The sequence below is a fragment of the Triturus cristatus genome, chromosome 1_1 (genome assembly GCF_964204655.1).
Source record: "Triturus cristatus chromosome 1_1, aTriCri1.1, whole genome shotgun sequence".
Taxonomy (NCBI): domain Eukaryota; kingdom Metazoa; phylum Chordata; class Amphibia; order Caudata; family Salamandridae; genus Triturus; species Triturus cristatus.
The window spans coordinates 1,072,598,882-1,072,619,460 of record NC_140579.1 but is presented as its reverse complement, the minus strand read 5'-3'; the positions used below and the strand labels follow the sequence as shown (position 1 = coordinate 1,072,619,460).

At 45.2% G+C, this 20,579-nt stretch overlaps 1 protein-coding gene across 1 annotated transcript in view; it reads left to right on the top strand.

Moving 5' to 3' along the window:
• The window catches only part of IP6K3 (inositol hexakisphosphate kinase 3), a 211,243-nt gene that overhangs the window by 174,746 nt on the left and 15,918 nt on the right, over positions 1 to 20,579 (top strand). The window contains exon 5 of the mRNA XM_085651166.1: positions 17,033 to 17,208. Coding sequence (XP_085507292.1) covers positions 17,033 to 17,208 — 176 coding nt within the window. The remainder of the gene's footprint in view (positions 1 to 17,032; positions 17,209 to 20,579) is intronic.

Sequence of the window (20,579 nt, the reverse complement as noted above, 5' to 3'; positions counted from 1 at the left end):
AGCCCTATGGCTGGAGGTGGCAGTAGTGATGGGCAACAGGTCCCCTGTGAGTGGGGGTGGCAGGGGTGATGGGCAACATAAGCCCTATGGGGGGTGGTGGCAGGGGTGATGGACAACAGATCCCCTGTGAGTGGGGGTGGCAGGGGTGATGGTCAACATAAGCCCTATGGTTGGTGGTGGCAGTAGTGATGGGCAACAGGTCCCTTGTGAGCGGGGGTGGCAAGTGTGATGGGCAACATAAACCCTATGGGGGGTGGTGGCAGGGGTGATGGGCAACAGGTCCCCTGTGAGTGGGGGGTGGCAGGGGTGATGGGCAACATAAGCCCTATGGCTGGGGGTGGCAGTAGTGATGGGCAACAGGTCCCCTGTGAGTGGGGGTGGCAGGGGTGATGGGCAACATAAGCCCTATGGGTGGGGGTGTTAGTGGTGCTGGCCATGCAACCCCTTTGGTGGGCTGTTGTTAGTGGCCAGGATGTGGATCCCCTGTGTGTGTGTGCCATTTTGCGGGTACATATCGTTAGTTTATGTGTTAGGTGTCTGACTTACCACCTGCGCCGTCGGCATCGGATCCTGAGCCAGTCATAGATGTAGAGTACTGGTATGACCTGCGCTTTGGGATTCATGATGTGTTCGTGTCGTACACGCTGCTTGTTGCTCCGTCTCGTACCCGCTGCATGCTGGTCCGTCTTGTAGCCGTGTATTGAGTCGAGGCGCGAATCGTAGCTGATATGCTTGTTTTCCGGATGCTGTGACGTCCCGTACGTGGCGACCCGTCCGGCGCGTACAAAGTACCCATCGTACTTTTCATGCTGGAAACTGCTATGGATACTGCTTCCGGGCGACTCGGTTCAGCGTTAGGAGTTACGGCTCGGACGGAGAATGGAGCTTGAATCACAGCCTATGTGTCAATCGGGTTTTTGGCAGTTATGCGCATCGTACTTACTCTACAGGACGGACCGGCTCCGGGTACATTTCGGTCGCACGGTAAGCTACGGACAGCTGTCCGACCGGCTATCGGAATCGGCCCCAAAGTAGGAGAAAAGTTTTTTGGCCCCAAACTTTTCAAACTTGTACACTTTATACCGCACCCTTTTTGTAAAAAATATGTCCTAGACATTGCGCACACACCTTTGTATTAAAGTGCAAAGGTGTGCATGTTGCACTAGGAAGCCACATAGTGCACCACTACCTGGGAAGAAAGCAGCAGCACCATATCTTAGTACATATGGAGCTTTACTGTTCTCTCTCAAGCAATGCAATGCAGCAACTTGCGTTGCTGCACTGTAGGAAGCATTAGTATATATGCCCCTATGTTTTGAAAGGGTAGAATGGCAACATACAACTGTAATTTCAAACAGAATAAATCCGAAGGTGCAAATGGCTACTGCGATTATGAAATGGGGCGTAGAGAAAGTATTCATACTCTTTTGCTAAAAATTATTTAGTATTCCTGTTTAAGAATGATGGCATTTTTAATAATAAAAATGACAATGTGCCATGGAACTGAAATAAGTTTGATATATTTTACGGTGGCATTCTGCATCTCGTCTGCTTTGTTTATTACTTATAAAATAAAACAGTTGCAGTGAGACATATTGGATGCTGTATTTTGGAAGGATAAGGTAGTTTCCGTTCTTTGTGTGATTTTACTTGTTCCATAAATGTGTGCAATTTAAAAAAACAACAAATAATGCACATTGCTAGGGATTTTCTACGGACAGCAATAAATATTGAAATTATTAGTAAGATTGGGTTATATCCAACGACTGCACTTTTGAACAGTTTATTGATAATAACAGGTTGTATTAAAAGGACACGATTCTGAAAGTTATTCAGTCCTACAGTACTAAGTGAAAATTGTAACATTTTCTTAAAAAGAACATGAAATATCTCCAACAATCTAGATAATTGCCACCCAAATCAGTATTAAATAGCTCAGCAAACTCTTTTTATTTTTAATTGAGCAGAGCATCGAGAACATAGTAATCACAAAGGAAATGCATAACAGAGGAACATCATTAGATCAGCGTATAACAATTATGGATAAAATCAATATGGTAAACGCATAAAGTAAGTGCTGGAAGCATGTGTCATCAGAGGTTCGAGAACGTACCCATTTTCACAATAATAACAATAGTAAAGCAGCTTTAGAAATATATGCCATTCGTTATTACAAAAGTGCTAGAGTGCTAGAGTATTAAAGTGCTAGAGTACTAAAGTGCCAGGATGCTTAAGTGCTGAAACTACCAGGGAGTAAACCTCCGGACCCCAGAACATTTACCCCCTATTCCGCCAACCTTAAAATTCAGAAGGTCCTAAACTCCTTGTCGGCATAAGACTGCTAATCTGTCTGATTTTCCAGACTCCTTAAATACTTCGAGGTTTCATTAAACTTTTTGGAAGCACCCACCCGCCTCGCATAGGCTTCCTCATAAGCCCTGGTCCTTTTGATTTTGTTTAACCACTTCTCGTAAGTGGGTGCTTCCGCCGACCTCCAATTCTGGAGAATTAAAGAGTGGGCAACCAGGGAGGAGATGGAAAGAAAAGTCTCCTCTGCTTTTGTCAGATTTGCCCTATATTTACTGATTCCGAAAAGGGCAACCTCAGCCTCTAACTGTACCCTCTTCTTAATTGCCAGATTTAAAGCCAAGAATATCTCACCCCAGAAAGGCCCTAGTCTAGGACACATTAAAAGAATATGTAGCCAGGCACCTTCACCTTCAACTTGGCAGCGGAAGCATCTGTTTTCAACTTCTGAGTATTTTTTATTGAGTGCTTTGGGTGTAAAGTATGCCAGCCACCGGGTCAAAAAGGCCATTCTTTCAAAATCAGCTGCTCTCAAGGCCTTGCTCCCTAACTGGCATATGACTTGCCATTCTTGACTAGAAAGGGTACATTGAGTTTCCCGGGTTACCCTTTTTAGATGTTTCTCAACCGATAAGGGTTGACCATAATTGCACAGTTGACGATACCAATTCCCCACCCCTCTTAACTTTGCTCCAAAAAGGGCAGTCACCAACTTAGTCAGCGTGCTAAAAGAGAAATTGTGTCTGTTTAGAAAATATAAGATCTGTAAATATTCGAAAAATAATGGCTTCCTCCAGTCCCTACTCCTCATCTGCACCTCTTGCCAGGTGATAACCCTGTTCTGAATTGAGAAATGCCCTATCTCTTCTAACTCACAGTCCTTCCAGTTTCTAAGGTGGCTAGATTGAATTTGGAGGTCAAAGTTTTTGCATTCTCCTAATTTTAGATAATGGAACCCAGAAGAACCAGCATGTTTAAAAAAGGATTGAAGTCTTATCCTTCAAAGTCTTACATCTCGTCCTTTTGGGAAGTTTAGAAGTTTTTGAAAATATCGGAATCTGAGAGCAGGCTTCCTGCACCATTTTATCCCAAATTTTGTTATCTTTTAAACCATTTGAAATCAATAAACGAGCTGTTAAATCTAAAAAGGCTGCTTTATAGTATGAACGAACATGAGGTAAGGTCAATCCACCCTAGTCGATGGCTAATTGTAGTAAACAGAGCTTAACCCTTGGTGTCTTCTTCCCCAGACAAACTGTCTAATCATTGTTTCCAGCTCCTTAAAATAATTAATATTGTTCTCCTCTGTTTCCTTTACCACTGCTCTTTTTACTGCTATGTAACCCCCCATCGCACCCCACCACCTCCCCTTAGGGAATGTGGACCCCCCCCCTAAAATGTGTAAGGCCACGCTAGTCACATCTCAGCCCCCCCTACTTTCCTGATGGGTGTCATGGAATGACACCCTGGGTGAGCCTCCTCCCCCCGGCAATGGAAAACTTTAACGTCGTGCTATGTACAAGTATGGTTTTAAATTTTAGAAGAGATCTCTTTCAATAGTCCCTGGGCATCTTCAAAATTTGCAAACATATGAAATTTCCCCCTCACTAGGACACGAAGCTTAGATTGCTGCGCTATGGAGGCCTGTGCCCCCTGAGTTTAAAAAAAATAAGTCCATGGAAACAGACATATATCAGTAATTACTCCCATTTGACAGCGGGAAACTCTAAGGAACTATGTAGCAGGTGCTTTTAAACATATTATTTCAAAATACACAGCACCCTCCAACTCGACCTCAGCGCCAGTTGCGGCTGAACCACAAGTAAAACAAGCATTTGCAATGCAATAGGTCTCGCATTTATACGAGTTTGAGCTATTGGCATTGTAAATGACAAACCTTTTATTTATGTTTTAAAAACCCACACATAAATAAAAGGCATTGCCATTTACAATGCCAATAGCTCAAACTTTTAACAACTGCGAGACCTATTGCATTGCAAATACTTGTTGCTGAATTGGCATGGTTCTTGTTGTTACTTTGTTAGCACGGCCAGTATTATGTTAACTATACTAGTTTTAGATGTGCTGTGTGTGCTGGTCTGACCTGGGCTTGGTTTGTGGATTTAGAACAGTTTGTACTGTGCCGAGCTGATTTGTTCAATGTGGTTTGGGTTTCCCTTGATTTGGCTTGAACTGGTTTAGTGTGTGCTGGTTTTGAGCGTGCCTTTTGAGAGATTCATCCTGGTTGTAGTCGGACAATGTTGAGTTTGGTCTGACGTCGTTCTCTCCATTCTTGCGTTCTTGTAGCTACTTGCGTTAGCAGAAAGTCTAACCAAGTATTGGTGAAACAAAAACAAGTATAATACAAGCGTATGCGAGCCATAAGTCAGAATAAAAACAATAAAAGCAGAACCTGATGGCTTCCTTATATGGATTTTTAACAGCCGCGCATATATTTCTCCACAGTGCGAGTGCAGTTTGAGGGAGGCCGCATTCCCCCTTATGATATCCATCTCTGTGAGACCCATCCCCACTTCCCAGAAAACTAGAATGAGAAACAGCACTCGAGCTAAAATTAGCCCTGTGTTAATTCCTTGCAGCGCACTACCCTTTAACCTCTGTTTTACTCGAACTTCCTGTCTGCGTGCGTCTGTTTCCAAGCGCGCAGAAAGAAATCATTTCCTGCGGGGACACGGGGCACGAATAATCCAATTATTGTTATCGAGTCAGATCAGAAAATATTTGCCCCTCTGTTCCCACCACCGCCCCTGCTGCACTCAAGTGTGAACTAATGAACCAAGAGCGGTGGATTTAGGGCCGCTGGCTGATGGCAATCTGAAGGAAAACAAGCCTTTGGACCCGGTGTTGTCCTTGAGCAGTGGACTTTGCGTCCGTCCACCCGCAAGGAAAAATGGTGTAATGCGGCGGGTCATTACCTGTTGACAACTACTTGGGTGGGGAACTAGTTTGGAGGGGTCCTTTTATCTTCTCCTTGCCCCTATTTAGTGTTTTGGAATGGGGGCTGATTCGAACTGGCTTTTTAATCGGATGGGGGGGGGGTGTAGGAGAGGGGGCGGTTGGGTTTGATCTTTCAAAGTTGTTGGTTGGATTTAGTTTGCTCGATAGGGGAGGGAGACTTTGGAGTTAAGTAGGTGGAAGACGGGTAGTTTAATGAAAAGGTGGGGTTGGTCGAGGTTGCTCTGTGGGGCGCAATGGAGATTTAACCTGGTCGGTAAGCAGGTCGTTGGCCGAGGTTCGTTTTGACGGAGAAAGGGGTGGGCGGTTCGAGGTTATTTGTTTGTGGCAAGGGGACGTTGGCCTGAGTTGATTTTCTTAGACTCCTGTTTTGGGGCGAGGTTTTAATTTGGGGAGGGGGGAGGCCAAAGTTGTGTTTACGAAGAGGTGATTTGGATGTGTTTTTGTCGAGATTAGCCTGTGTGTTGGAGTTAGGGAGGGGTTGTTTTATTGGAACGGGTGAGACTTTACTGTGGTCGGAGCATGGGGGAATGGCATAGTTTGAGGTTGATTTTGGTGGAGCAGGGGGTAGGTGGTTAGGTTCTGTCGAGAGGGGGTGTAGGCGAGGGTTACATTTGGCTGGAGGGCTCGTTGGTTCGCGGGCGCTTTGATGTTCGCAGTGGCCGCGCGGCTCACTGAGAACATCAAAGCGCCCGCGAAATGTAAGTGATCGCGATCACACTTCAAAGCGGCCGTGTGTCCCGCGAAAGTGAAAGCAAACGAGTGCTTTCAGGCCTCCAAATGGTGCGCGAGCCCGGACGGCGCACATGCACTGTATTTGGAGGCCTGAAAAGCCACTGTTTGCACTGCCAAAACTCGCTTACTATAAGTCTCGCTAGAGCAGCGCTAAAGCGCTGTCTCAAGCGAGACCTAAAAAGGAACTCTGTGACAAAAGCAGTAACCCGATAAGCTATCCACTAAAAATACAGTTCTGTGATATGCTGGTACACTTTCTTTGCAGCAGGCATAGTAACCCTCTATGGTGATAGTCAAAACTGCCAGCAGAAAAAAACCTCTGACATCTCTCTAGTGGGAACATTACTACCCAGCGTTATCTTCGTCTAACCACGTCTCACAGTGCCAGGAAAATAAAGTCTTCTGCTTTGGACTGCCACTGTAACTAAACTGTATGTGGAGTCACAGTCACTAGCTGCAGTCAGCTGCTCTGACAGTGTCGCTGTCATGTGGAAACAGGAGTCAGTTGCCAATTCGGAGTATGCAGGTTGGCACACTGACAGAGATGATGCTCCTTTCTGCATACTGTACAGTACAGTACTCATTGCATCTGCTGTAAATTGATGTCATGGTGAGAGTTCATGGTGTGTCACCGTGACTTGAGAGCTGTGCGCGTGTTAAATGCATTAAGCGCCTGCTGTCACCGTGACAGGACACAGCCCCCTTCACCTCCATACACACAACAGAGGAACACATGTCTAGGTTACAGAGGAGAAGTCTTATCCTATAATTTAACATCGACGTGCGTCAGCGGCAATTCCTTGAGGCCTAAGCCAGCAAGATTTGCTGTTACTGTGGCCAGGGTTCTTGTAATCAATCAACTTGCAGCCCCCAGAGTGACCCACCTCTATTCCTCAGGCAGTGTCACTTCCATCACCACTGACCATATCTATTGACTGCCCTGTGCCACTCCATGTGCCCCAACCCAGCGTATGTACCAACATCTCTCTACACCCCCACCACCCTTATAAACAGTGCTTTAAAAGAAATTATAAAAGTGCGGGCACTCATTCTTTAGAGTATCTGTTTGGTTTAGAGAAGTCCCGGCTCTCATCCATTACATATAATGCACAAGTGCTGAGAAGTGCAGGGTCTCAGTATTGGACAATACCTGCCCATTCAAAGCATTGTGCTTATAACAGAAACAACACTAGTCACCACAGCCCCTCCCCAGGTGCACACAGTAAGGGCATGGAATCGTTAGGCGGGGAGACGTTGTACTTACAGCTCTGTGGGCGCGGCTCTAACTTCTTCTCGGGCAGACTCCAAGGAGCCAACAGGGACTTCTCAACCAGGGGACCCTCGGGTCCTGACAGCGGCTTCTGGATAGTCACAGATGTGTAGTTCGGGGTCTCCTCCTTGCCCCATTGTCAGATGGTGAGAGATCAGGGCAGACTCATCTAATCCGATAAGCTGCTCTGGCCGAGAGGCAGGCAAAACTCACAGAGTAACTGGAACAACATGTCAGGTACCATAGCACTGAAACTGAAAGTAGAGATTGCGCGGTGAAGGAGGGTGACATCAGTGAATCTGATCTTACAGAATACCTAAGCAAACCCAGAGCGCTGAGCCATCCCCCAAGCCTGCTTGCAAAGAGCGCAGATCACGGGCTGCCAGACAGCTTTCTGTAGTGGTGCTAATACCGCTCTGCTTGACAACTGATGATGTGTGACTTTGCATTTCAGTGCCATGATGCGGATCACCACACTGAAATGCTTTAGTTTAACGCCTGATGTGTTTTACTTGGTAGGGCTGCACCAGGGGGCTGCTACCAAGTCCAAGCAGTCTACCCTTCACTTCAGTAGGAACAGTTTCCTACTGTAGCAAAGGGCTGATAAAGTTTCCATCTCGGTTCTTTAAAAAACATTTTTAGCTTTGCAATTTCAGAAGTTTGAAATAAAAATTTGTAAACTTAGTATTGAGTTATCTAACTTCGCAAGATTGCCCGCTTCCTAATTACGTTACAACAATGAATCCAGAAAACATTTTGGTGGTTTGCAATGGAATAGGAATCTTTACACAAATGCAATTGTAATTAAAGTGAATCTCCACTGCGCAAAGTAATTGCGAAGAAGACTTCAGTTAAATCATTGAAACTAAATTTATTTTAGAATTTAAATTAATGGATTATATTTCTTGCCGTTAAGTGATGTTAACGATGGTTTTGGTTAGACTTAGTGTTAGGGTATGACTTAGGGTTAGGGATACGAGTCCCAGTCAACTCGTTAGTTTTCTAGAACAACCATAAGCACCAGACTGCACAGGGAGTGTTCAAGTTAGACTGGTGTTAGTTTTTATTGCCTCACGGAACAGACATCCTCCCCTTTGTTCAAACCCAGTAAAGCTATACAGCCTGGCCTTTAAATGGATCCAGAGTTACCTCTCCGACAGAACACAATGTGTCCAGTTAGAATCCTATGTGTCGCCTACAGCTGCAGTGGACAAGGGGGTACCTCAAGGCTCTATATTGAGCCCCACATTGTTCAACTTATATGTTGCCCCTTTGGCCTTAATCATCAGGAATTGTGGGTTTGAAACTATATCCTACGCTGATGATACGCAGCTGATAGTACATATAGAGAATGATCCTGCTGCAACGAAAGGCAAGTTCTTAAATTGTATGATCAGCATAGCTGACTGGATGAAGAAAAAAAATGTACAACTAAATTCCTCGAAAACAGAGATTCTCTTGTTTGGCAAGGCAGTAGAACTGTGGACTTCCGATTGGTGGCCTTCGGAACTGGGAGACGCCCCCTCCTTGAGAAGCTGGGCGAAGAACCTAGGGATCAAAATCGATAATAAGCTTTCAATGGAGGAACAAGTGAAGACGCTTGCAGGCTCCTGTTTCGGGACCATGCGGATGCTTAGAAAGATCTTCCCATGGATTCCTCTCAACGCCAGGAAGACTCTCATTCAGGCGCTTTTAATCAGCCGGCTTGACTATCGCAATTCCCTGCTGGTAGGAATTAGGGAGGACCTGTTAGCCAAACTATAGTTCGTACAAAATACAGCTGCCCGCCTTGCCCTTTTTAAACCAGCCCGAACCCCCTCTCTTCCTCTCCTACACCAACTTAATTGGCTTCCGGTCAGGAAACGGGCAATCTTCAAGTTGTTGTGCTTGGTCTATAGGTCCTTGCATGGAATGGGTCCGGCTTATTTGACCAACAAACTTGAACGTATCAGCCTGTACGTCAGCTTAGATCCAGCAACCGCAACCTGCTCTGCAGCCGAAGAATTAGGAAGGTTAAAATGGGGGGTCGTGCCTTTTCCTATTTGGCTTCCAAACTCTGGAACGAGTTCCCCGACCAAATCCGGGACTGCCCCAATCTAAAAAAATGCTTAAGACCTGGCTCTTTTAAGTCTCACTTTATATGATGCCTTTGTTCTCAGGCGCCGAGAGATCCCCTTGGGGATGATTCGTGCGCAATACAAATGATTTAAAGTAAAGTAAAGTAAAGCACAGTGGTACATACATTTGCATATGATCAACCTGCTTCATTAAGCTGCACAGACCACCAATGGCACAAGCATCAGTCCCTCCCAAAGTCAAACAGAACTTCTCCTTTGTTGTGGTCACCAACAGCCACCTTTGCTGTGGCATTTTATTTTTTTCTAATTCTGTGTTGTTGAATATTAAAAAACATAACACACATTAGAAACGGCTGCCAGTTCGTTCTGTGTGCACTGAAATGCTATGGCAAAAACATGGTTTAAGGGCAACTAGCATGTGAAAAAAATGCCAGTTGTGTAGATATAGAAGTATAAAATGTGTACCTGCATAGACTAATCAGGAGCAGTGCCAACAATGTGTCAGGGTTGGCATAGATAAGTAATCCTGGCGAACCATAACCTGAGGAAATACCAAAAAAGGAGAATTTTAAGTCATTTGAAAGAACCATTGAACACATTCCATCCTGCCCAACCTAGAGCATAGGAAAGCACACTCTTTCAACTGAAACAGTTGGTGCTTATTTGTTAAATTTCACATAAAATTATCATTCTTAAGCACTCATTTTCTGGTTTGGGGTCCTTGGACGATGACTCTGGAATACAGATAAACCAAGTCAAATTAAACTTACACCAAAGAAAGTTTAAAGTCAAAACCATTAATGTTAATTTAAAATTAACATTCTTACAGAAGGCAAAATGGTCAGTTCAAATCAAAATGTCAATAAATTCTCAATATGCAAAATAATGGGAATTAGCATAGGGCTCAGTCTCTATTCTAGTTATATAGCCAGAACCAGATGTGGTCTAATGCAAGGTAAAATAATGTAAAAATATTCTAAGAATAGATTCAAAGAGCAAACTGCCATAGGAATATGCTCTATAGAAGTCTAAGAAAAGTGTAGAATACATTCCAAAAACAGCATGTTATATAGTTTTTTAAACAGAAGAATCACACTGAACGAAGAAGGGCTATTTTCTAGAGATCACCATAGATCCCCAGGCGGTAAATGGTTTGTTCGTATGATTGGTTGATTTAGATGCACAAAGTGCCATTCTACAAACAAACCATTACTGCCTCCAGGACCATGTGGATCTCTTCAATGTCATTTTTCTCCGGGTTGGGGGCGGTAACACTCCCTAATGGTTGCCAACAGTTCTTCCATGATGGTCTGCCAGCTCCTCTCCTGCTCCTATGTATTCACATTAACTCAAGTCTGATCCTCAGATGCCCATGGTTGGACTGGGCCCTTTCTGCGGGGTCATCCCCCAACATTTTGCCTTCACCATACTGCTTTCTGAACCCGCTTTTGTACATATTTAGGACTCTGCACACTTCACCACTGCAAACCAGAGCTAAAGTGCTTGTGCTCTCTCCTTTAAACAAAGTTACTTATACCCAATTAGCATGTTTAATTTACTTGTAAGTCCCTAGTCAAGCGTTACCACATGTACCCAGAGCCTGTAAATTAAATGCTACTAGTGGCCTTGCAGAGCTGATTGTGCCACCCACTTAAGTAACCTTCTAAACATGTCCTGTATCCTGGATCACATGATTAGGTGTAGCTGGCAGTTGGTCTTTGTGTATTGCTCCCAGACAGTGAGAAACATGGGAAATAGGTGTTAGTAGGATGGGCCATCTCTGAATAGATAGCGGGGGAGCGGTCCCCTACCACACATGCACATCACAAAGGCTCTGCCTGAGCACTCACAAAGGATTTGACACTAGTCTTTTGCCTCCCCAGACACACTGGGGCCAGGGCATGAAATTCCAAACAATTCTGTGTGGGAACCTCCAGAACCTACTCATGGTTCTAAGCTGGTATCAGGTATAAATAGTGGACTCAACTCTTCAGTGCACCTCTGGACCTGTGGAAGATTCAGAAGGATTGCTGTGCTGCTCTGTTGTAAGAAGGACTGCTACTCAGCTGCCCTGCTACCTCAGTGAAGAGGACTCGACTGGATTTTAAACCTAGGACCACCAGAGTGACTTCAATGGCTAGTTGGCTGGCTTCCTGATAAGAGTCTAAGGGACAGAAAAGGCTCCAACTAACCAACTTGAACCCTGTATCTGCACTCTGCCTGCTGTGAATCCTCCCACCCAAGTGGTGCAGCCCCAGTCCTGGACATTTGTAACTGGCCCTGATGGTGCTCTGCCAGCCCAGATGTGGTACCCATCTGAACCGACATGAATCAGTTTTTATACAGCACGAATTTAACCTGACGGTATTCGAGCACTTTACAGGAGCAGCAATTACACTACACAAGGACACATTATTTTTTTGTATGCACAGGGAGATTAAGTGATTCATCTAGAATCACAGGACGTTGAGTCGACACCAAGACTCAAACCTGGTACCCCAGTTCCAAAGTTGGCAGCTCTGGTCATTATGCCATATCCTCTCCCTGCGATGCAAATCCTTGCAAAGTATTGCCACACAGCTGGCAGCTCCATCAGAACAGATGCAAAGCCCTGCCAAGCATCGCTGCACAGCTTCATTAGAATCGAGTCCAGACAACGCAATGCCTCACAAAGAAATTCAGCACAGACTGCGCACCCTGATTTGAGGTACTTTGTCTGGTGGGCTTAACTGGATCAATGTATCCAGCCCATGCCCCATCGCAGTTGGCCTGCATTTGTGACTTTGTCCCGGTCCAGTGCACCCAGATAACCATAGTTGGTGCTTTGTGCCTTTAGGCACTATTTTCATGCAAACCTTTGAAATTGCATATCTTCTGTTCCACTGATTGGATTTTTGCCCTTTTGGTGTCAAATCATTTATAAAATCTTACTTTTTTTAAAATAAATTGGTGTGGGATTTTCTTTGTGTGTGGTGTGTTCACTTTATTACTGTTTGAAGAGTTGCATAAACAGTCTACCCATTGCCTCTAAGTTAAATCTGACTGCTTCAAGCCAAGCTAACAGAGGCCTAAGCACAGGTTAATTTGGTGTTGTTTGTGACTTCACCCTGGCAGGAATTGTAGTTGTTGCTGAGTAGGGTTTAAAACCCCCCAACCAGTAACCCAATTTCCTACTCCCATCCGCCTCAGCTGATACATCCATACACTGTTGCCATTCCCCCGCCAACTTAACTCTTCCCTCAACCCATCCGCAGCCAAAGGCCTGTAATGCAGCCTGCATGGAGAATAGTGAAGTGTGCATGACTGTTTTGGGCAGCCCAAGAGGGCCGACCAAACAGTCATTGCGCACAGGAGTGTTCTAGCACTCCTCCCATACTCTGCAGCCCCACCCAACCCCCTCACGCATGCTGCCGCAGCAAGAGGCCAATATAAAATGATAATAGCATTACGTTAGTATCATTTTATTTTTTCCTTTCTTTTGCTGCTTGCTGGCAGTGGGGCGACGCTCCTCCACCTTAGAGGAGCCTCTACTGCAAAAATTACCAGCTATGCTCTCCCTCCAACTGTCTTTTCTTTAATCAACCATTTTCTGACATTCTCATATTCTAATATGACATACTGCATGTTGAATAAACAGAGATAAAATACTATTGTAACATGCAACAATAACATGCTACTGATTAGTTCTTCCGCAGTACTGCCATGTGGTTGATGCGATGCATGAGGGGGTGGGACTGCAGTTTTTACTGTTCAAGATGACGAGATGAGGAAGTTTCCAGGTCAGGCCTGGGGTTTCACTATCTCTGATTATTGCTTCAAAAAGGCTGATGACAGCCCGATGCAAAGAGCTCACCCTTCATTGCACCCATGTTTTGAGTACTCCTTGCTTAGAATCAATCCTATTGTTATTTGGTATGAGAAGCATCACTTCACGCAAAGGCTGAGCCTGGAGAGCAGCCTGGAAATGGCATCTGAAAAGGAAGCAACCAAAAATAGTTCTGAATCATGAGACAGTGGGTCCACATCCTTTGTCTAGAAAATGTGCATAAAAGTAAGATCCAATCCACCTCACTTTACTCCAGTTTCAGGTTTTTCATACCCAAGGAAGGGAAAGCTCCATGGAGTACTTAAAGGACTGATTTGTAACCAGGGTTGGTGCCAGACAGTGGAGAGGGGATGACACCAGAAGTCTGCACTTTCATCTGAAGGAGCTGACGGTCTACTTAGAAGCCTGCCTCCCTGCTGAGAGAGGGAAGGAGCCCGCCAGGCCCTGCAGGAGGAGGGACAGTCAAAAATGAAATGTCCAGCATGGTCCCAGTGTGAGGAACCTCCAGAAAAAGAGGACTAATAGAGAAAGAGCGAAGAAGTCAAGCGCAACCCTTGTCCATTTCCTGGTCTCTTTGTGTGGTTCCTGCTCAGAATGTTGCCCAATATGTCTGCCTGGTTGCTGCTGTGGACCGCGATATGGTGCTGCTGCCGCCAATGCAGAGAGAAGCCACATCCCTGCCAAGGTAGTGCTTATCAACCTGGGAAGGCTGCAACTGCCAGAGACACATCCTCGATGACCAATCGGCACTTTGGGGGCCGTAACTGCCTTGCAGTAAGACCTATCTGCATTCAGTCAGTGGATAACGGCAACTGTCAAAGACACTGTGACTGCTATGCAAGAACCTGTTGTACTACGTTCGTCTAGCAATGAGTTCGCCGTGCACACCAAAGACACAGGCTCTGACCAGGTTCTTCCACAACCAATTCAAATCCATCAAGCAGATTATGGAGACCTCTACCTGCAGTCAGAACAAGACAGTACAACGCATGCTAAAGATTTAAGCCTGAGTACTTGAAACTTTACTGCTCACATAAATAATGGGAACAAGAATGAGGGCACTGATTGAACATCTGAACCTATTGAGTCAACATAACATAATTTGTGCCTAACTCAAGCCTCTGCCATAGGGCCCTAGGGACTATAATTAAAAGGGTCACCCAGGTGGGAGATAGTACTGGAGATGGGGAGCAGCACTCACGGGATATCGTTATCAGAAATACTATCCTGTAATTGCAAATCTAATTGCACTGTCTAACACTTAGTTCTATGATTGATTTAAAGTAGTTTCTATTACATGAAGATAAGCACTGGGCTGTACATTAGGTTATGGTATCTGTTGGTAGGCTATTGAGTTCTGAGCTCTTGTCCACTACACTAACTTCCTGAAACGTTTGTGACTGCTCAACCTCGTTATTGCAGAGGCTGCCCCCGAAGGGGGCCTCAAGGCACGGCACAATAACGGACGCTAGGTCCCTGCAAGAAGCAGGTTTTAGCCTCTTGGAAGCACCCCGAAGCAGAAGGGGCGCTTCCCTCGCGGCAAACTCGTGCCAGAGAGGCGCCTAGTCACTTGGCCAGTGGGGGGGGCCAGGTGACTGATCCACCCCCCCCAATCATTGTGCAACTCCAGTATCAGCAGGAAAATTGTGGGGGTATATAAGGTGCAGCTCCCCACACTACAGCTCTCTACTACATTGTGGAGCTGGGGAGCGGCGCCAAAGGTTTTTCAAGGATTTTCAAGTAGACTGAAGCTTACCCGATCGTCTTGTTGTGATGAAGTTCCCGCTCCAAACCGGAGCAACCACTGTGCAGTGCGGTGTTAGGGAGAACTCTCCCTGAGCTCCCCAGGGCATCGATCGTCAGAGGGGAGTGCCCCGGCGAGGCCCAGGCGAGGATTCGACGTCAGGCGGAGTTTTGGAGTCGGCGCCGCCCCCTCCTATGGCAGAAGTGAAAGCAAGCCTCAGCGCCGCTGCCACCTCCCGCCCCAGACGAGCACTCTGAGGTAGCGTCAGGATTTGTCATTGGCATCCCCCAGAGTCGTACCAGACGTTTTGATAATTCATCTGGGTGGAAACGACTTAGCCTGGCTGGGGAGAAAAGAGCTACTCCTCGCCATCTAGGCGGACATAACAGAGGTGGCGTGGTGCTTTGGGAGCACAATCATCATATGGTCCCAGCTGATTAGCAGACTGGTGTGGTGAGGGGCAGAGTGGCATAAGGCGGTCAAGAACTCTAAAAGGAAACCGAATACAGCTGTATGCAAATTTTGCAAGACCAATGGTTTGGAGAGCGTTAGGCATGGCCTCATCCACCCAGGCCGCCCGGAGCACTACGGGCGGGACGGGTTCACCTGTCAGATGAAGGGACTCATGTATTCTGGAGAAACCTGTGGGGTGTGATGGTTTTAGCAGGCTGCACCTAAACAAAAAGACGAAGATGAAAAACTGACAGCACAGGGGTTAGCCGCAGGAAGACGTGAGCCTCCCTGGCGGTGTGGCGGATAAGAGGGGTTATATAATGTATATATATATATATATATATATATATATATATATATATTATATATATAATTGGTTGGTTATGGAGGTACACCGACAGGGCAGTGTGTAGAAGGAGGGCCGCTCACATTGGGATGCCTTACGGCAGGGTGAGTAGGCCTGAAAAAAGGGGGTAGCAAATGGAGAGGGCGCTCGCAGCCCAGACCCCGCCAGACAGCAGGTAACAAAAAGAGACTAGCAAGGTAGCGAGTTGTGGCCCAACCCCAGGGAGAGGCTACCCCCAAACAAAAAGGGGCGTGGAAACCAACAGAACAATGTTGGAACCCAAAAGTGGCAAGGAAGGAGATATGCCTGCAAAACAGCAGAATAACGAACGGTCAGGGTGATTTATGACTATGATATGCAAATGAGTTATGACAAGCGAGTGATTTATGACCAATAATGCAGAATGATTTATGACACCAATTTATGACTGCTCATGACACAAATGATTTACGATACCCAAATGATTTATGACACGTGATATGACGAGCAACAAAATTATTTATGACACCCGATTTTATGATGGTACATGATAATGATTTATGACCCTGGCCATAAAAGTATGTCCAGGGGATTACAAAATGTGTATGTATATAAGGGTAATAAAACTGCGGCCAAAAACGACTATAAAACTACTGTCCTTTGGTAATACAATAAAAAGGTTTGCATGCCATCCTGGAATGGGCACAGTGCAAGTGTTATACTGACAGTCAAGTGTTGCACTTGACCACTTTGCAGCGCCATAGTAGGACAGGTCCCAGCATACTAGTGCCAAAAAAACTTAACCACCATGGTTGAACAAAAAACCCTGTCTGCCTTCTGGGCCCGCTGAACGGGTCTGAAAGCCTCTAAAAAAGATATCCAAAATCACGATTGCCTTGAGAATGTCTGTCCAGACATGCAATACTCGGTGCTATTCCTAGGCTTAAATCCTGCTTACATTTGCACGAGAATTGTTTGTTGGACATCACTCACAATACAACCTTGTTCCAGAAAAAAAAAAAAAGTTCCAGCGCTTTTAAGAAGGGTGCAGCACCCTACTCTTCTTAGAGCTGACCTACACTTTTAAACACTTTTATAGCAAAAATGTCCATAATCTGAGAAAAGAGTAACAATATGTTGCTTGTGGCATACACTTCAAGCAAGAAGAGTGTATAAAGAGCGTGTTTACACAGTGTACACACTCGCCTTTCATTCTGTGTTATATAAGGTCGCCAATAGCCTTGTAAATGTTTCCGGATGCTCCTCCTTTGATCAAATAACAAATCTGCACTGCATTTCCTTAATCCAACAAATAAAGGATTTTTGCTGCTGGAGAACGTGACTTCCAAATTCTACTGGCCGTGCATTCTAGACCTAAAGATGGGGAAGCGGCAGCATGGCGATGACGCCACTGAGGAGAAAAAGGTCCGGCACATGAAGAAGTGCGCTCAAAGTACCTCTGCCTCACTGGGTGTGCGCTTCTGTGGGATGCAGGTAAGGAACGCTCCATGGATTCTCCGGCCCCCAGCTTCCACATGCAACATCTTTTAGTTGCTCTGCAAATGTCCTGGGTATGGATGTTGTGTCTCTTTGGGTGTGTTGGATGTTCTGTGATCACGCACGTTGCTCTATGACTGCTCAGTGAATGGCTGCTCTGGTCATTGTCCTCACTCACTAACTCCTCTATAGCCTAGTCAGGTTAGTATCCTGTGGATGGCCCTGAAATCTTGTGTTTTAAATATCCCGCTACAGATACATGGTAGCAAAAATATCGACATGGTACGTATGGGTTTACATAAATCTATATCTTTTTAGTTTGAAGACACATCTATATCTTCAAGGTACAAATAATTTACAGAGCGAAGAATTAATAATCTATACTTCTCAATACATACTTCAGCAAAATGTTGCTTGCTAATATTTTTGGTAATCACATAGCACGATATTTCTGTAGTCAATATTCTGATATACAATTATTTTCCCTGCCAAAATTAGTACAAAAATAGATCGATGGGAGCCTGAATACAATATTCTCAGTTAAAATGTCATATACATATGAACTAGGCCTTGTACAGTGATTGACCGTGGTGACATACCTCAGCCAGAAAATCTAGTCTAATACATTACAACATCACTCAAGGGTAGGGTGACCAACTGGCATGGGTGCGAATTCAGGACAGTGAGTGTAAAAATTCAGGACAGAGGGTCAAAATTCAGGAGAAAACTATGGGACAAAATGTAAGTTTTACAGACATATCAGAGGAAGTGGCGCAATAGTATAAAAGTAAGTAAATAGGCAACCACCTACATACAAGTCAAATACATTTTGGATTAGGTTGAGACAATCGTTTGTCGGTATGCGTGCAGCTTTGAGCAACTGCGCAGATCTTTTTGTGGTATTTCATTTGATAATAATCTATTTATATGGTTACTGCACTGGGTTGTCCAGACTGATGTTTTGTTTACAACTCATGGTCCTGGCAGGAATGTTTGGTGAGAGAAGGGGTCAGGAAGATCTGCTCGGATAGACTTTGTTACTAGCATCTCATTTCTGAGTGCCATTGTGAGATGTAAAGCGGCACTCATAGGTGAACTAAATGGAGGATTGCTGTAATGAACCAACTGTAGGGAACACATTATGGGTGTTTCAGCAAGTGGAACTTAAAATATGGAATCTTGCTGTGCCAATGGGGGCTTCGCAGAGAGTTGCACTAGCTGATGGAAGTCACAAAGGTGCTTTTCCCTGCAGCTTTCTTAAAGAATCTACTGTCAATACACTATTACATAGTTTATTTTTGACGCCATGCCTATTGCTACAATTACTATATACATGTCAAGCACAGCTCATGGCACTATGAGGCTCTCCCTAAAACCTTACACCTAAAACAAAACATGCAAAAATTTACAATTACTAGTGTAACATTCAAGTAGCAGTTGGGTGTCACTCAAAATGCCATATGCATGATGTATAGATTCCACACGCAAGCACACAACAAATACAGAATAGTAACATATCGGCAAGGGGGTAGCCAGAAAATTTAAATACCTCCCACTTTGAACTAAAGCTCTTATGGCACCAAGAAAGCAAATCAAGTCATCACAACCCTCCCCGGAAGAGCTCTGTTGTCCAAGGATCTAGCCATTCACCCTTCCATCAAACCTGTGATGTCCACCATTTCAAATGTATATTCTGTCATCCATTCATTCTTTCATCCATCATTCAGTCTTTCACCATTCATTCTGGCCTTCCATCTGTGTGCCCATCTATATCCAAACCTTTTCAACCATTTCAAAACATATCCAATGTCTATCCTTCCATCCATCATTTCACTCATCCATCCTTTCATCCATCCATTCACTCATCCATCCTACCATTTCCCCCAATCATCCTTTCACTCATCCATCCACTCTTCCACCCATCCACTCATCTATCCTACCATTTACCCTTTCACCCATCCAGCCTGTAAAACAATAGGAATGTACATTTGTCAGGTTTCAAGCTCTGTGAAATGTGCATAATGGGTGCGGTGTGAACTAGGACGACCCCACTACATCATTCACTGGAAAAAACATAAACGACATAAAGTGCACTTGTAAAGCGCACATTCATTTTAAAAGGTTAGTTGGCGCAGTATACCCGATATGTTAGACTCCTTACACAAATTATCATAATTTTATCGATCTAGTGAAGATAGAAGGCTGAGACAGCAGCATGAGATTAGGGCACCTAACACTTGTACACACGTTCCCTGAAAAACTATTGCATCCTGTTATGTTGAATAAACCGAAGTGCACAAACATGCGTAACACTTCAGAGACAAATGAAACACATCCGGGGTGTTTGTGGATTCTTGTGCAAGAGCTAGGAATCCCAAAAGTTACAGTGGAGTGGGGCATGCTTCTTTACCTTTCCAGGAATGAAGAAGGTGGTTCTTGCCTTTTATGCACAGCCAGTTGCGGAGTGTTTGCCTCTGTGATTTGAGCGCGCAGACTGGAGAGAAGGGACAGCCTGCAGCCCGTCAACACTAGTGCGCCTCTTTGGGAACTCGACTCACTGATAAACAGACCTTCAGGAGCCTTCCCTGCTCAGCTTTTTTTTATTTTAGACAAAACTGGGCGATAAACTAGCCTTAAAATGATTGAACTTGTATTCGAAACACGTTATAGCCTCTGTTAATTTTCAAATGTTGCACGTGTTAGCTTTCAACATGTGCCAAAAGAAGAGAGAGACGGCCTCCGACCCTGTGGCCAGCAACATACTTCTGGTGAGATGCTTTGGGAATCGCTCCTCACTAGCTGTTAATGTTGCCGCTGCTACTGCGCAGGAGGAGGGCACCACATGCTGTAACACCCCAAACTGCCCATTGTCATTCTGTGTGTGGCAATCAGCCCCACACAGAATGACAATGGGCGGGTGGGCAGTGTGCTTCGAGAATGAGTGCCAGGCCGCCGCACCTTGGAACTGAGGCCTCTCGCAGGGCAACAGCTCTGCTCCCTGCAAGGGCCAAAATTACGGACAAAAGGCGTCCGTAAAAAGGATCCTCACGGACAACGGACGTGAGGTCCAAATTACGGATGGTCCGTGAAATTTACGGACGGTTGGTCACCCTACTCAAGGTGTCCAAAAGATAGCTACAACCCGGAAATAGGTACCTATGACCCCAATTCAATTTTTGCACGCCAACGACAAACCTCATTCTAAAAATTTTAGACGAAGGGGGGCGTGGCTTAGCAAGCCAGCATGGCGGACGGCTTCTAAGTAGGCTCTGTCCAGCCCATCATTCATCTTCACGTTATCCTGCTCCCCTGGCCACGATACCCCCCGCCTTCCGTGCCTGAAGGTTGGGCACCGCGGCGTCGCTGTT